This window comes from Chiloscyllium plagiosum, unplaced genomic scaffold (assembly GCF_037043375.1).
Source record: "Chiloscyllium plagiosum isolate Xiang-an unplaced genomic scaffold, Cpla_swu_hap1 HiC_scaffold_22, whole genome shotgun sequence".
NCBI classification, from domain to species: Eukaryota; Metazoa; Chordata; class Chondrichthyes; order Orectolobiformes; family Hemiscylliidae; genus Chiloscyllium; species Chiloscyllium plagiosum.
The window spans coordinates 15076543-15091192 of record NW_028270160.1 but is presented as its reverse complement, the minus strand read 5'-3'; the positions used below and the strand labels follow the sequence as shown (position 1 = coordinate 15091192).

General features: G+C 41.7%; 1 protein-coding gene across 1 annotated transcript in view; it reads left to right on the top strand.

Annotated features, from left to right (window-relative positions):
* armh3 (armadillo like helical domain containing 3) overlaps positions 1-14650 on the top strand; it is a 152537-nt gene that overhangs the window by 46472 nt on the left and 91415 nt on the right. Inside the window, exons 13-14 of the mRNA XM_043712942.2 lie at positions 7691-7766; positions 10058-10154. Coding sequence (XP_043568877.2) covers positions 7691-7766; positions 10058-10154 — 173 coding nt within the window. The remainder of the gene's footprint in view (positions 1-7690; positions 7767-10057; positions 10155-14650) is intronic.

Here is a 14650-nt window from a genome sequence, read left to right as displayed (position 1 = left end):
AACATTAAGTGCTGTTTCTAAAGTGTGATTCTTCTATGATGCAGAGTTGCACAAGAACTGGTGTGTATGATCATAGATCCTTAAAGGCAGTAGGATAGATATTTAAGGCATTGAATACAAAAGCAAGAAGATTATGTATTTAACGCTAGTTAGGCTACATCTGGAGTACTACAAGCAGTTCTGGTCAGCACTATTGGAAGGATGTGACTGAGAGGCTGTGAGTCTAATGAGGTGTACAGTGCTCGGAGGGACAAAGAGGGTAAATACGGCAAAGCCTTTTAACTTTGTAGAGGGGCCAGTAACCACGGGATACAGCTTTAAGGTAAGGAGCAGGCGTTTAAGGAAATTTGAGGAAAACCTATCTCACTCAGAGAGTTGTGGTTAGCTGGAATTCACTGCTTGGAATGGTGGTAGAGGCCGCAACCGTCCAGACATTTAAGAATTATTTTGATGAGTTGTTGAAATGCCAAGGCTGGAAAATGGAATTAGAATAGATGTATATTTGATGTCTGACATGGACACTGTGGGCTGAAGAAACTTCTTGTTATGTGATTTAAAACTGTTGTCATGTTGATTCAGTGTGATGAAGTCATGTTGGAGGAGACTTGTTTGCAACATAAATGCTAGCACTGGATTGGTTGTGCTAAATGTCCCCTTCTGTGCTCTCAGCCTGATGATACAGCTGACAACAGTCCCAGATCTCATCTTTCTGTCCCCTTCATTTTCCCCTGACATGGTAAACGTTGAATCTTTTTATTTTACTGTATTTTTGACTGTGGGCTAAAATAGGGGGACAAAAAGCTGTTTTAAGATTAGATTAGATTAGATTAGATTACTTACAGTGTGGAAACAGGCCCTTCGGCCCAACAAGTCCACACCGCCCCGCCGAAGCGCAACCCACCAATACCCCTACATTTACCCCTTACCTAACACTACTAGCATGGCCAATTCACCTGACCTGCACATCTTTGGACTGGGAGGAAACCGGAGCACCCGGAGGAAACCCACGCAGACACGGGGAGAACGTGCAAACTCCACACAGTCAGTCGCCTGAGGCGGGAATTGAACCCGGGTCTCCGGCGCTGTGAGACAGCAGTGCTAACTGCTGTGCCACCGTGCCGGCCATAAAGGATTGTTGAGGAATTGTTATGCTTTTTTAAAGCAAGTAACCTGACACCCATTGAAGGTGCTGTTTACCCCAGTCACAAGCTTAAACAATAGTGGATGGTTTGCAGACGAACTGGAGCCAAGAGCTGTGTGAAGATGGAAACTTAACTGGAAACAAGTAGCTGATTGGTCTGCAGGCTAGTGACAAGAAGTATGTAATTGGTTTCCAGAAGCATGAGGCTGTGAACAAGATAGGGAGAAGCCATCAGGTCTCCACAGGTTCAGGAGCTCAGATCTCCGTTCTCTGTAATAAGAAACAGTTTGGAATTAGAATTAGCTTTATTGTCTCATTTACTCAAATGAAAAGTTTACAAGTTGCCACTTATGGTGCCATCTTAGATACGAAGGTACCCAGGTACAGATTCTTAGGAGAAAAAAATTAGAAAATAAAGAAATAAAAAGTTCAGGATAACAGTCCTTCAACCCAATTCATGCTGGCACCTAGCCTCTATTCCCTGCTGAGCCTTGACTCTAGACTGCCCTGGCTTCACCTGGAGGCTAGGACACCATTCTGGAATCATCTCGAGGCTAGGACACTGTTCTGGAAACATCTTGAGGCCAGAGGTCTATGCTGAAGCCAAGCCAAGCTTGAAGGAAATCAGTGTATTCTCCTTCAGGCTTGCTCTAAGCTGTGACTTTTAAGTATGAATCAGAGGATTTTCTTTAACTGTGAACCAGTCATTGTGTTTAACAAACGAGTTAAAACATCCTGAGAAGGAAGAATGAGAAATTTTGGATCAGTACACCCATCATTTCAGTAAATTCTGTGAATTGGTATCATGGAAATACTTTCCCAGTTTTACTTTTGTCCATAACACTCTTGTTTATTTCCTGTCTGTGAGTGTGGCAGGGAAGTTTTACAAGGGGAATGGAGTTTTAACTTGTAGAGTTATATGCTGATTGTTCATAATTGTTAGCTAGAGTCCATTTATTTGTAATAAATTGTCATTCTTGTACAGAAGCTTGGTCCATGCTTTCTATCAACCTGGATCTGAAAGTGAAATGCATTTGAAAGTTCTGCACATTTTAAAAAATCTTTAAGGTTTTTGACAATGACAGAAATAGTGTGGCACAATGGTATGCCTGAGTTACTCAACACTAAGAACATAAAGATTGATGTGAGGAGCTGTGACTTGATTCTTCCACAGCTAGTTGCAGACCAGATTAGCAACAGAGGGCCTGTAGAATGGTTAACATTCTCATTTTCAGAATAATGGAAAGCATTCCTCTGAATTACAGGCCTGTGAATCCAACTGCTCTAACAGGACTGGGATCACAGTGAAACTGAGCACCCAGTGGGATTCTATCCAGTGGACTCAATTCCACAGCATTTGATGAGAGCACAGGCAATAATTACAAACTGAAATGGGTTTATAAATAGAAGCTCATCCACATCAATTTTTTCTGCCCCAGTTACCATGTTACACAGGACTCAACATGAGTGACAGCAAATCAAAGTGAATGCAGAGGTACTTTACAAGGTTCAGCCAGGCTATCACTTCTCTGACAAAGCTGGAGTTGTATGCTTAACAAATATGACTGAGAAAATGAAATGAATTCTGAGTCTTTACCTCTCTTTCCTCTTTTATGTCAGTTCTTTAAAAACTGTTTCTCTGATCAGCTTTGTTTTTTAAAAAATTTGTTCACGTGGGTTTTATTACCACTCCTTAATTGCTGTTGAGAAAGTTGTGGTGGTGAGTAGCATTCTTGAACCTCTAAAGTCTGTATAGTGGAAGGACGCCACAGTGCTGTCGGGTAGGCGGTGAAAAGACAGTGATATATTTCCAAGCCGGTATGGTGTGAGACTTAGAGGAGAAATTGCAGGTGGAGTTGTTCCATGCATCTGCTGGCCTTGACCTTCCAGGTGGTAGAGGTCATAGACTTGGAATGTACTGTTAAAGAAATTTAATGAGCGTAATCATTACATAGAACATTACAGCTCAGTACAAGCGCTTCGGCCCTCGGTGTTGTGCCAACTTGCGAAATTAATCTATGCCCATCTAACCTACACCATTCCATTATTATCCATACATATGTACAAAGCCCATTTAAATGCCCTTAACGTCGGCAGGTATACTACTGTTGCAGGCAGGCCGTTCGACGCCCCTACTACTCTGAGTAAAGAAACTACCCCTAATATCTGTCCTAAATCTATCGCTCCTCACAAATGACAACGATTACCTGCCATATTATTTTCTAAAGTGGCATCCTGTCAAACTGTGCTGTGCTGCACTGTTTCTCTTCATTGCATTGGGAATATTTGTCTAGGTTATGTACTCAAATCCCCAGATTAGAACTTGAACCTGTCACCTTCACAGTCTAAGATGAAGTCATGTCAGACAGGCAATTTTTGGGGTTTGATCCAGTGAGTTACAGACAGCCCAATTTTGACACAACCAGATTCCACATACGGTAATGAGATAAGCCGCTTGAATTTTTTTTAGTCCTATTGCAGAAAGAGTATTGGCCAAAATGCTGGAACAACACTTGGATCTCTTCAAATAGGGACACTATAGAAATGGAATAAGATTTAGTGCCTCATGCAAGTATGAACAGAAACTGTTGAGGCAATTTTGTTTTGAAGACAAAGTCTGATGGAAAATGTAAGAATATAAGAAATAACATGAAAGATAGGAGCAGATGATACAGCCCCTATTCTTAATGTACTACTCAGTTTGATCATGGTCCATTTCCCATAGTCATTGATCAAACTCTCACACTTATACACTCTCACACACACACTCCTTATCCTAAAACTGTGCCCACTTTCTAGATTCTGCAGCTAGGGGAAAACCCTCTCTGTCTCTAACATCAAACTTCAGAATCTCATATGCTCCAATGAGATCCTTTCTCATTCTGTATCACTGTCAGCCTAATGTATTCAGTCTGTCACCCCAGGAATAAGTCTAATGAACCTTCACTGTGCAACTTCAAGTGCAAATGTATTCTTCCTTAAAAATAGAGACCAAAACTGCGCCAGTATTCTTGGTCTCAGTGAAGCTCCACACCAATGTCAGAAGATTTCCTCATTCTTGCATTCCAATCCCCTTGCAATAGAGGCTACTGTGCAATTTGTGTTCCTGATTGCTTGCTGTACCTGCATGCTAACTTTGTGTTTCATGTATAAGTGCATAGAAATCCTTTCAAATGTTAATGTTCATAGGTTTTGTGCTTGTTTATAAAAATACTGCTTGTCTTTTTCTACCACAAAAGTGAATAACCCCTCATTTCCCCAAATTAAACTCCATGTGTCGCCTTGTTCCCTCACACGCTTAATCGGAGACCTAAGGCAGTGAAAGAGAGAGGCTAAATGTGAAATGAGCAGACTTGTCATTCCCAATGGCAAAGGACACTGGAAGAAACAAATACAAGGTTCACTAAGAATAGAAACTAAAAATACTGGAGAAACGTGGCAGATCTGTGGAGAGAGAAACCAAATTTATATTTCAAGTCTGATGTGATTGGTTTCAGAAGTGACAGCAGCTAGAAAGTGGTCATTTGTGTGGCCTTGATCAGAGGGATGGGGATGGGGATGGGGATGGGGATAGGGTTAGAGAGAGAGAGAGAGAGAGAGAGAAATAAAAGGGGTGGGGGATGGGGTCAGCAAACAGAATAGATGGTGAGAGTCCATTTTCCAACTCCTTTCTGAAGAAGAGTTACATTGGACCTGAAATGTTAATTCTGTGACCTGCACAGTTGCTGCCAGACCTGCTGTGTTTCTCTAGTACTTTGTTTCTATTTTAGAACGCTAGCATTTGGAATATCTTAGTTTTTTTGTGATTCAGTCAGGTGTGTCATGACTCACTGTGGAAGTGCACTGCAAATCAAGCCCCATTATCTGGAGTCATGAATAAAATTAAAGACTTGAGTAGTATGCAAAGTTCCCCGGTATATTTGTCTTCTAGACCCAGGTGGACACACAGAACCAGCCAGGTTTTTGTGCTTTACCAGAATTACTACTTGTTACAAGTAATTGGACTGAAGCTACAGATAAATTGTTATAAATTGTTGGCATATAACACGTAAAATTAAAACTTAGATCCTTCTATAAACTCCCTCTTTCTTACTCTAAGCTAGACAGAAAAAGACAGAGATAAAAATATAAACAGAGGGAAAAATAGGAAGGATGATCACTGAGTCTTTGTTCATAAAATCTATTAAGTTGGTTCTTCTTGATCAGAAGATTTCTTCTTGGCTTTCCTTGTCTTGATGCTTCCACTGGATTGAAAGAGGCACACAGTGATTGGTTCACTTATAAAATATCTCTCTGGCTTCTTAATTAAGAGTCATAGTTTACCGTAGCAGCTGGAGATAAGATAAATTGGTTTACTTCAGGTGTAAAGTGGCTTACTACTGAGAAGGTAGAGCAGACTTCTGGCTGGTAGAAACCTGGTGGTTTCTTTCTGTCTTGTTCTTCCGCAATCTGAACAGTTACCTGAGAGCCGAACACAGTTTTTGGCAAGCCAAAAGGCCTTTGTCATCGATAACTGATCACTAGTCATGGACCAATCAACTTCTTGTTGCCAGTCAAAGCTCCATTTCATTTGCAAACAGTGCTGTAACCCTCAGCAATACTATATTCACGAGCATCAAATTACTTGATCTAAAAGTATGCAGCAATCCTTGGTTTTACAAACAATTCTACTCATTTCAGTCCACAATTTTAAAAAGTACAATAATAAAAAAGACATGGTTTTTACACTTAGCCCAACTCAAGAGATCACTTTCCGTCACTGATCGTAACGATGTAATACAAACTTGATTGAATCACTAGAAAATAGTCAATTTTGGGCCAGCTGATGCATTTGAAAGGAATATGATTAACATTTCCCAAAAAGGCCGTAGAGATATTACAGGTTCAGTGGTTAGCACTACTGCCTCACAGGGCCAGGGACCTGGCTTCAATTCCAGCTTCAGGTGACTGTCTGAGTGGAGTTTGCACGTTCTCCTTGTAGCTGCGTGGGTTTCCTCCCACAATTTAAAGATATGCAGGTTAGGTAAATTAGCTGTGGGAAATGCAGGGTTATAGGATAATGGCGGGGGGGGGGGGGGGGGGGGGGGTGGAATCTGGATGGGATGTTCTTTAGAGAGTCAATGTGGACTGAATGGCCTACTTCTACACTGTAGGATTCTATGATTTTAGGTCTATATGATTCACACAACAGTTTAGTCTTTGTATCTTGTGGGTGCCAAGCAATGAGGAATTTCATGTATTTCACAAACATTATAAAACAAAATTTATCACAGAAACACAGAGAATTTAGAACAGATGTTTGAAAGCTCATTCAAAAGGTAAGTTTTAAGGGGCATGTTAAAACTGAGAAGAGAGGCATAGGGATTTCAAGAGAAAATTTCATTGTTTATCATCTTGGCACTTGGATACTCAGTTACCCACAGTGGAATGAAGGTAATCTGGGTGCTGTAGCAGTTGGAAAGTCAAGATCTTGGCTTTGGAGTGAACCACAATTAATGTGATTGCGCATGGATGAAGGACTGAGTAAGCTGAATGGTGCTTTTGGAATTTATGTGTTCACAGGATCCTCAGGCACTTCTGTAATCTCTCTGTAAAGCAGTTGTGCAGTATTTCGAAAGAATTATTAGAATTACTAAGGTCGTTCACAAGAGACTTGAGGCTAAGAATCTTTTGGAAGGAGAAAAAGCAGATATTGTACATTAGTTAATAAATCCTCAAAGTAATAGGATAACTAAATTGTGATTGATGCTCATTGCTTTGGAGAGTAGTGACACAAGCCAACTGTCCCTCTGGGGCTTTGTCCTATTCACTATATTAATAAATGATCTTAAAGTTATTGAAAATAAAATATCTTAAACTTGCAGATTAAAAATAGAAAAACATTGCATTAGTGGAATACTTTGCTTCTTCTTAAATGACTGAAGTAATTAACATTTTCATGTTAACAAATGTGGCTGCCATTTTAAGGTACAGCAGGATCTCATGCATTGCATGATTGGTTGATTTGTCTGTTGACTGAGAATGTCATGTTGAATTGGCGCTATGTTCTATGGGAAAGTAGGATGTTCTAAAAAAAAACGTGAGGCCAGAACCACTTGGGTAGAGGAATCAAAAATGAAATTTAACATTGAGAAGCCAAAGTATATTTGGATTGGAAATAGGAAAAGAATTACAAAATGGAATATTATTTAAGCCGGGTTTGGGGAAAGGATTTTGATAAATTATAAGAGTGAGGAATAGCCCCATGTTTTTTTTCTAATTTCCTGCAGCTCTTTGAAGCCTTGGAAAACTCAATTCTGGATTCTTGTGAAACTCTCAATTATCATTGCTGCACTATTTGGAGCCATGTCTTCAGCTGCCTGGGCCCTAAGTTCTGGAATTCCCTCCCTAAACTCCTTCTATTTTTGTTTCTCTATCTCTCTGTGTCTATTCTCCCCCTCCTCCTCCCCCTTTGACATGTATTACTACATCAAATGCTCTATGTAAATGAAGTAGTAACTCTTGAATAATCTTTGATTAACTGTTGATTGTGTGTTTCTTCTGATCTAGGACCAATGAAGCTATCCTGCTGGCACTGTACGAAGCTGTTCACTTAAACAGAAACTTCATTACAGTATTAGCGCAGGTGAGTGTGCTAACCTTGCTCCATACCCACCTGACACCCTCTTTAAAGCACAGTGAGGCATCTTTGCCAGTGGAGTTGATGGTATGTATGGAGCGGCACTGACTTAAATGTCCTGTTGGTCTCCACTCCTGTGCTGAAAAAGTAGGCTTTCGTCAGGGTGGTAGCAGTGATGCTTTGATAGGACCCACTGGCCTATGGCTAAGAAATAGTAAATGAATTCATCCAGGGCTCCTGTGCTTGATCACTATCCGAAAGACACCGCACACCTCCTCCTTGATGCCTCAACATTTTAAAATAGCTTTTGTAAACTGTTATAGGCCTTCAGTAGAGGTAGCTCCCTATCTTAGCCTGCTGGACACACTTTCCTCATTCCTGAAGAAGGGCTTATGCCCGAAACGTCGATTCTCCTGTTCCTTGGATGCTGCCTGACCTGCTGCGCTTTTCCAGCAACACATTTTCAGCTCTGATCTCCAGCATCTGCAGCCCTCACTTTATCCCTCAGTAGATTGTGAAATCATCTGGTGGAAGAGCTGCTTGACACAGAAGAGGAATAGACACTGGAAGAAATACTGGGCATCTGTGAAAATACCATTACAGTCTGAGTCAGTTCCTTCACAATAGGAGTGAAGAAGGTGCACAGATTTAAAGTCCCAATCAAGCATTGAATATTATATCTATATGGTCAGTGAAGATCAGAATTGCCCGATTCCCACCTTCACAGCCGAATAGCCTGCTGCACTCACTCAGTGGTCTCATGTATGTAAACAAATAACCTGGATGAGGTATTAGAGGATAGCCTGGGCTCACGGAGCCTCCCATCATCCACATTTCATAAACCTCAACTCATGTGTGAAACTCTGTTGTCTGTCTCCTAACTCTCACTGTTCATTTCATCATCCTGTACTTGTTAACCTTATTGGCTGTAGCTTTGGCCAATGCCTTCATTTAAACATTCTTATCCATGTATTTGTACCCTCACTCTTCTTTATCTCTAAATCCCAGTAACTCTCTGAGATCCTAATACACTTGCCATTCTGGCTTCTTGCCCCACATCCTTCACTGCCGTCCTTAAGCTGTCAAGCTCCAAATATCGGAAGTCCTTCTTGAAACACCTTTCAGGCATTCCTGAAAACCTATCTGTTTGACCCTATCATAACACCTCCTCTTGTGTTTTATTGTGTTGAGAAGAAAGTTGGCGACTATGCAATTCGACTATACGGAAATGGGCCTTGGATCTGTCCAATGCAGGAGTAGACAATCTGTATGATTCTCTTGTCTCTCTGCAGTTGCTTTACTAGAAATTCTCAGGTTCACTTATTCTTTAGCACCACAGGACTTCGCAGATGGACCCTGGTACAATAGTTAGGTGGCTGTTTTGACCAATGCAGACTTGATGGGCTGCAGGGCGTTTTTCTGTGCTGTTGAGCACTATGACTAAGCCTACACTTGGCTTTGTTTAACCTTGTGATCTTAGCGTAAGCAGTGATGTTACCCATTCTTGAAATGTTGTCAGTTAGATGTCAATGGCATGTCAAGCCATGGTGACTGGGGTCATCTTGCTACTGCAGTTTTTTTCTGCCTTCACAGTTGGTGAGATGAACAGTCTCTTTATGCCCTGGAGGACTTGTGGACCACATCTTGTTTGCCATCTCCTGCAAAATAATTCAAGGGATCATTGGAGAGCATAAACCTCTCCACCACATCAAGGTAGCTATCAACAGAGAGTTGCTTCCACATGATGATAGGACATGGATCCGTGTCATGATTTCACCTACTCAGTAAAGGGATGCGGGTGTAAGTCTCTGACTGAGTCAGATAGTTATGGGATGCAGCTCTGTGATTTCTTCACATGTGAACTCACAATTTGAATCATCCAGCTGTGTGCCCTTGCTCACAAGACATTGGAACTTCCTCATGGTGAAGGGAAAAATAACACCAGCTCCAGTACTAATGCTAGTGGGAACATCAAATTTTAGGAATTCATTGAGACAATTTTCTAATTTCATTTCTACTCCCTATATATTTATTTGCCCATCAGGGAAAGAAAAAATACTGGCATTGAATATTAATATTGTCACCATTCATAACCACAGAAGCTGAAAGTGGTGGATCAAACGTATAGGCCCACAGCTAAAGAGAGATGCCCTCAACTTCCATGCAAACCTGCTAGAATAAATACCAACAATCAAAGCAACCTATTTGAAAATGACCATTTTTTAAAAAAAATGTTAATTTATAGATTCTTGAATGTGTTTGTAAAGACTCTAACTGCAATGTTTCATTAATCTCAGAGCCACCCAGAGATGGGATTGGTTAGTATTCCAACAACACCAACACTGCCTACAACTCCAACCACGCCTTTGGGAAACATATCTCCTACATCAGATGGTAAGTCTTCCTGAAATCATTTGCCTCCTGTTCAGTCAACTGTACTCCTCCTCCTTTCCTGAAGTGGTTGACTCCAACCCCAGCTCTGGACACCTAACACACCTTATTGTGTGTGTGTTCTTTAGGTGTAAGCCCAAGCAGTGCTATTGAGCTGGGGTCAGTTAGTGAGTGCAAGAATTTGATGGGGCAAGTTTAATCCAATCCTGAGCACAATATTCTTGAACACACTTTACAGTGAGGGTTGACTGGATACTGAAGAAGACTGGGCTCAACTCCCACTGTGTCCAGTTCTGGTTGCCCAGGTATAAGGAGGATATTATCAGGCTGGAGAGGGTTCAGAAGAGATTTACCAGGATGTTGCTGGATATGGAAGATTTGAGTTGTAAAGAAAGGCTAGATTGGCTGGGATGTTTTTCACTGCAGCGTGGGAGGCTGAGAGGTGACCTGATAGAAGCTAATAGAATAATGAGAGATATAGATAGAGTTGATGGTAGTTGTCTTTTCCTGAAGATGGGGAATTTCAAGATTAGGGTGCACATTTTTAAGGTGAGAAGAGAGATTGAAGAAAGACATGAGGCAAATTTTTTACACAGAGGTTGGTTCAGTGTGGAATGAACTTCCTGAGGAAGTGGTGGATGTGGATACCATTACAACATTTAAAAGGCATTTGGATGAATAGGAAAGATTTGGAGGGATATGAGCCAGGAGCAGGCAGGTGGGACTAATTTAGTTTGGGAATTATGTTTGGCATGGACTGGTTGAGCCGAAGAGTCTGTTTCTGTGCTGTATGACTCTGAGATTCCAAATTATCAGTATTAGCACTGGCCAACCAGATGCCATGTAATTAACTAAAACCCTGAGCAAAAGATACAGCAGTCCCAAATTGTTTTAATAAGATGTTGGGCCCTAGCTTTATTTCCTGATACAGACTGGGAGTTGCCATCTTGTATTGAGTACTGATTCCACCACACAGTTGAACAGGACAGAGGCCGTGGTACACATAATGACTTCTCCTGAAACCACTTATCAGTGGTGTAAAGATTTAGAAGTATTAAAGGAAATACTGTACAGGATAGGCCAAGTTTTCATCCAAACTCTGTCCAGTTATGTCCGACACAAGTAATAAAAGGAAAGTAATACAAGTTTTTATGCTGTCATGGCCCTCATGCTGCAGTGCTAGTTTAGTAAATCTCCAGATTATCTATTGAGTTATTTATGACTGAGGTCGATAGAGTTTTGAACACAATGATATTAAGAATTTTAGGAATCATTCCAGAAAGTGTCATTGAACCATGATCTATCTGAATGAGCAGGCTAGAGCAAGTCCAGTATTGGCAGCTGATTCACTTGGTCTGATATCAAAAAATGGTTAAAGGCACTGATATTGCCAAGGCTATGGGCCCTGACACTAGTCCAGCAATAGCACTGATGACCTGTCTTCCAGAACTAATTGAGGTTCCAGTGAAACTAATCCAGTACAGTTACAATGTTGACATCTACTGGCAATGTAGAAAATTGCCCAACTATGTCTTGTATACAAAAAAAGGGACAAATCCAACCTGGTGTATGGTTGTCATTGTTGGAGGTCAATTGCCTCAACCATAAGACATCACTGCAGGAGTTCCTCAGGATAGAGTATTCATCCCAACCATCCCCAGCTGCTTCATCAATGACCTTCCCTCCATTACAAACTGGAGATGATAATTGTATAAGGTTCAGCACCAATCGTTAGTTCTTCAGATACTGAAGCAATCTGGTCCACGTATGGCAAGAATTGGTCAATATTCATAGGATCACAGAGCACCTGCAGATGGACGCTATTTAGCCCATCGAATCTGCAACAATCCTCCAAAGAGCACCCCACCCGGTCCCCTTTACCACAGTTTAACCCACTTAGCCTATATATCCTTCAACACTACGGGGCAATTTAGCATGGCCAGTCCACCTTAACCTGCACATCTTTGGACTGTGGGAGGAAACCAGAGCCCTCAGTGGAAATCCATGCAGACATTGGAGAATATGCAAACTCCAAACAGACAGTCATCCAAATCTAGAATTGAACCTGGGTCCCCGGCACTGTGTGGCAGCACTGCTAACCACCGAGTCACTGTGCTGTGCCTTCTGTGGCATCACACTCATTTTGGCCTCTTCCTACCTCTACATTGGGAGCCAACGTGCTGGAATTCCTTCCCTCAATGCGTCCACCTCTCTCTCCCTCTTGAAGATGCTCCTTAAAACCATTTTTCTAACAGTGTGTTTGATTATCCACCCAAGGCTGGAATTGACCTGGGTCCCTAGCACTGTGAAACATCACTGCTAACCACTGAGTCACTGTGCTGCCCATTTGGTTTTAAATAAGTCACATTCATGCCACACAATGACCATCTCCAACAAGAGAGAATCCAATCATTGCCCAATGACATTCCATGATATTAAGATTACCCCTTATGAATATCCTGGTATTACTATTGAGCAGAAACTGAAGTGGGCTAGCCGTATAAATATTGTGGCTACAAGAGAAGGTTAGAAACTAGGGTTTCTGTTGCATTGTTCTTCCGTTGTAAGGACATACATTTATCTTTCACAAAATGTAATTCACTATCTGACTCTTCAGAATCTGTTACTATCTGCAAGCACATGTCAAGAGGGTGTCCCCACTTGCCTGCAGTTCCAACAATACTCTCATAGCTTGATGCCATCCAGAACAGATCATCCCACTTGATTGACATTCCATCCACCACTTTTGACATTCACCCCTTCACCACTACCGCACATTGTGTACCATCTGCAAGATGCATTGCAGCAACTCGTCAAGGCTCCTTTGACAGCACTTTTCAAATCCACAACCATGACCTAGAAAGACAAGAGCAGAGGATACATAGGAACGCCACTACTTGCAAGTTCCCCTCTAAGCTGCATAATATCTGACTTGGAATTATAAACACTATTTTTTCACTGTCACTGAGTCCTGCAATCTTGCAACTCCCTCCCTGCCTAATAGCTTTGTGGGTGTGCCTACACTTTAAGGCCTGCAATTAGTGAGAAAGCCAGCTCAACAACATCGTCTCCAGGGCATTTAGGGATGAGCAATAAATCTTGGCCAATCCACAAACACTAAAGTTCCATGAATGAATAAAGAAATAATAATTGTTAACAGGAAGTTGGCTTTTATCTGATAAACAGAATGTGCAGGATTAGAGGGAATGACATGAGATGAGTTGTTCATTTGGAGAGCTGATGCAGACATGATGGACTGAATGGTTTACGCTGCTGCTACAATTCTGAGTCGGCCAAACCTATCATCCATCTTCTAGGTTGCATTTCATAATCCACATAGAAGATGAAAGTGAGTGTTATCACTAATACTTTTGGTTCAGGGGAGTGGTTTGCAAAGTGAGAGAGTAGACTGAGCAGAGGGCATGCTTTGAATGGTTTTGCAGTTTAGGGTAGGTGAGGGTGAGTGGAGAAGATGTTTCATACTTTAGTTGTAGAGCATCAGCCTTTGTGGAAAGTGGGTGCAGTGGCAGAAAAAGAGTGTGAGGTATTGGAGACGTTATGGTGGTACTTTTGCCTTGTGGGTTGGCGAAGGATAGTGATCTCCTACATACGGTGCTGGGCGTTTCTCTAGGTGGCAGAGATGCATATGTCAGTATTGGACCAGGCTGGCATGGCCTGGTGTAGCAGCCTCCACTGCAGTCTTGTAGGAAAAAGTCCTGCCTCTGCATCACCCCATCCAGCAGGAGCTTCAGGATCATGCCCACAAAACACGGTGACAATTTCCTCCTGTTTGCTATTTCCAGGGAAAATATCAAGTACCATGCAGGGCAGCTCCAGGATGGTGGTGCTTGTTAAGTGCACTGATTGGTGGGTTGCTTCAGGGTAGGGTGGTGATTCTTGCTGCGAGGACTCAAGTAACAATTAAACTGACCCATTTGGTAAAATACAGCAAGAAAACTTGCTGTGCCTAGTGGTGAGAATCACAGGAACAATCTTGACATGACTTGTGTTTAGCCAAAAAAAAATGGTAAGAGTCTGCTCTGTGTGTTCCTGTCAAGAGAAAGCTAGATCAAAACTGGGACTTGTTCCCTCCACAAGCAGGGAACCCAGAAGAAACTTCCTTACAAGGAGTGGTGAGATTGTGGAACTCACCATTCCAGGAAGCGAATAGTGTTGATGCAGTTAAGGAGAAGCTTATGAAGCAGAAGAGTTATGCTGATAGCATTAGATGAAGTTGATTAGACTCATTCTTGATGAAGAGCTTATGCTCAAAACTCGATTATCCTTCTTGGATGCGGCCTGACCCGTTTTCTTTTCCAGTACCACACTCTCAACCCTGATCTCCAGCATCTGCAGTCCTCACTTTCTCTTAGATGAAATTGAGTGGAGTGTTAAGTGCCAGCATGGACTGGTTGGCTTGAATGGCCTATTTGCATGCTTATTCCATATATTTTTGTGTAACTAAGTCCAGTAGTAGCATAAAATACCATCTTGACTGT